This window comes from Cryptomeria japonica, chromosome 8, assembly GCF_030272615.1.
Source record: "Cryptomeria japonica chromosome 8, Sugi_1.0, whole genome shotgun sequence".
Taxonomy (NCBI): Eukaryota; Viridiplantae; Streptophyta; class Pinopsida; order Cupressales; family Cupressaceae; genus Cryptomeria; species Cryptomeria japonica.
Genome location: NC_081412.1, coordinates 247,370,353 through 247,373,800, shown reverse-complemented (window position 1 = coordinate 247,373,800; position 3,448 = coordinate 247,370,353). Strand labels below are relative to the sequence as shown.

The 3,448-nt window shown below is 32.5% G+C and overlaps 1 protein-coding gene across 1 annotated transcript; it reads left to right on the top strand.

Moving 5' to 3' along the window:
* Positions 1–2,019: 2,019 nt before the first annotated feature.
* LOC131857620 (stigma-specific STIG1-like protein 1) lies at positions 2,020–2,487 on the top strand. The gene has a single exon (XM_059210306.1). The coding sequence runs from the start codon at positions 2,020–2,022 to the stop codon at positions 2,485–2,487; it is 468 nt and encodes a 155-aa protein (XP_059066289.1).
* The last annotated feature ends 961 nt before the right edge of the window (positions 2,488–3,448 follow it).

The window sequence follows — 3,448 nt, the reverse complement described above, 5'->3', positions numbered from 1 at the left end:
CTATTTTTCTACTTTACAAAGGTAGGATTCAAGTGTTTTTTAATTTTAGTTTCGAATCCAAATATGTCTAACTTCATGCAATTGCCATGCATTTTTTAGATTGGAAACCTTGTCATGTACAAACATCAACAATTTATGGAATACTACTAGATCATCATACACTCTTATAACTATGTAATTATCATGGTATAACCAATCACCCCAATTGTGATTTATATATATTTTTGGAACAAATGCAAGAGACCTAAGAAACATGATGAATTGATCATTTCATTCCTTCTTTTATATTATTTATTTCTTAGAATAGGAGTAACAAAGAAATCTTCAAAGATGTAATAGTTTGTAGAAGCATGATGCATGTCCAAGTGCACAAGTCGCATTTGAATTGGTAAGATATGTCCTTTTGGAAGCAAATTTGATAAAAGTTGCTCACCTAATTCCTTTAACCCATCCACTAGAAAAAACAAGTAACAAGATGTGTCATAAAAATAAATACCCCCTAAATGTAAGAGGTAGATCACTCCTCTTGAAATTTACCATTGTTTTGTGCGAGTTCTCCTACATAAATAATATGCAGTCAAACAACATATTGACATGATAACTTTGTATATTTGCTACAAGCATCATCAAGCATATCTATATTTGCTACTTATAACATATACTCAAGACTTGACATAATGCTTGATATGTTACCTTGAAATATCCTTCAAACTTGCCAATACCAAGGACTCTAAATCATCCTCAATGGTGGGTTCCAAAAGCCTTGATTTTATTTTTTTTCGTCTTTGGATCTATAATTTGGATGCCATTTTGTGTTACAATTATGCCTATATTTGTAGTATTTGTAAACAATTTTATTAAGACACTTATTTATTTTACATTAGTATTCAAATATTGATGGTAAATTAAACCTTTCCATCAATAACTTTGACTTCTTTGTATTAGAGTCATATTGTTTATAAAAATAATTTATTAGGTCTTCATTCAAACAATAAGAAACATTTTGACATTGCTAATTTGACCAAGTCAATTTTGTAGAGATTACTCATGAGGTTGGGTTGAAAAGACTTATGAAAGTATTATTTAAACAAATACCACCTTGTGTTAAGAATATGAATTTCTTCAAGGATGTGCAAAGTATTTGAAGCATTGATTGAGACGAAGAAGAAGAAGAATATAATTCTTATGTTCACAAGGCTAAAATAGTCTATAGGACAGTCCAATCAAATCGACTTCTGCAAATCAATTATTTTTCTATACAAATTGATAATGAGTAATTACAACTTCTCAATATACTCCTAGCTAAATCAATTATACAACGAACTAGCCGTTAAATTGATGATATTTCAACAAAATGAGTGGTCAAAAAGCAATGAATAGAACACGTGGGTAAAGCTGGCCAAAGCAAATGATGGGGACCATAAGACTTTATCGCACGTGGACAAGACAATATTTTGAGGAATGCCCTCATCGATGCATTGTCATTAGTCACCTCCGTATAATCCGAATCAAAATTAAATTAGCTAAGTAGTTTCATGTCCAAAGAAAACGCAATGGTGATTTAATCTTGCACTAAATAATTCGCGAAGATTTTTTCTAGTCGCCAATGTTGCCCCATATTTCTCTGCACTTTCCTCATATTCACACTAAAGTTTTGTCTGTAAATGACAAGACTTAAAAGAACATTCTACATTGTAGCTAATTTTGATTCGGATATATACGGAGCTGACTAATGACAATACGTTGTAGTGAACATTCAACATTGTCACTCCGCAAGCCTAACTCTTTAAGTATTGAAATTAACCTGGTCAACTTTTGTACTAGAACAACAACCCAGCAAACTCAGCCAAGGCACGTAATCTAAACAACTTCCTCCTCCTATACAAATTTGGTGAAGTTATTGGGCATTATAAATAGTCCAAACCAGTTGAATCACAACTTACCCTTTGTCTTCTTCCTTTTCCAAACTTTTTTTTAGAGGTTTGCACGTAGTAAGACCTTGGCCCTTTGTTTGAAACAATGGTATTCAAAATCAGGTTATCAGTTTCTGTCCTGATATGTGTGGCTATACTTGTCAGAAATGAAGGATGTGAGTGTAGAGAACTAAGCTCCCTAGGCAGTCATTCTATGTTCTTGAGAAGAACTTATAGTAGCAGAGGTAGAAAAGCAGAAGTTTTGTGTGGTAATGATCCAGGGCTATGTGCTCGTTATGGTAGTGCTCGAGGATACTCAAATGGTAACTGGGCGTGCTGCTCGAAGAGGTATTGCATTGATGTATCTTCTGACCCATTCAACTGTGGATCATGTGGGCATGCTTGTGGTTATGGGTTAGGTTGCTGTGGAGGAAAGTGCACAAACTTTTTCAATGATAATGCTAACTGTGGAAGTTGCTTCAATGCTTGCCATCAGGAGAAATGCTCCTTTGGTATCTGTGGATATGCGCATGGCTATGGCTACTCCAATTACAATCAAACACGAAAGCTGTAGCAGCAATAATATTGATTTCTTGTTCTCTATGCATAAAAAAATTATTTATTGTGTAATTGGTATATTATTTCAATGGAATATCAATAATCTGAAGACCACTCTCTTTATCCTATGAAATTCGCTGATCAATTTTAATGCATTATATACAGGATTGTATGGAGTAGTACCTATAGCTGTACGAACACTCATGGTATAGGCTTCTAAGTACTATTTCATATGAATACTGATGCTATAGGTTCAAACTTCATTAACGTATGTGTTAATTGATGAGTATTTATTAATTTGTTTCCTTAGACTCTAGATTAAAAAGGTGTAAAAATTTATTGTCATCAAAGCTGACAATTCTAAAATTTGATTGTTGTATGTCATCTTGTGTGTCATATTTGTATCAATTCTAAAATTTGATTGTTGCATGTCATCTTGTGTGTCATATTTGTATAAATTGAGCATCTAAGATCTTGTTTTTAAAGAAAGGTTCAAGGAGATTAGCAATCATGAATAATCATAGTGCAAAGACTCTCTGAAATATATTATCAAGTAGATTCATTAGGCTTGTATTTACATCAACAACTACTAACTCATCATAGGTGTTCTTTGTCATTGTCTTGTATGTCTCTAATCTTTTACACCTTGAGAAATCCCCCTACAATATCACAAAAGTTTTATAATCAATCTGCTCACAAAAAATCTCCACAAGGTTCTTTTAATCCAATTGTCCTAGATAAAAGTACACCCAAGATGAATATAAGGGAAAAAAAACAATGGTGGATAAAACCACACACATAGGATGGAACCTTACCAAATGGATTGGAATGTAAGCATAAATCAATCTAAGACAACATAAATAGTAGTATTAGATTGTATTATAAACATTATTTCAATATTGAATCTTGACTTCTAATGCAAGATATAATCATTTCAAAAACAAAACCAACAAATCACATTAAAATAAATGAACCCT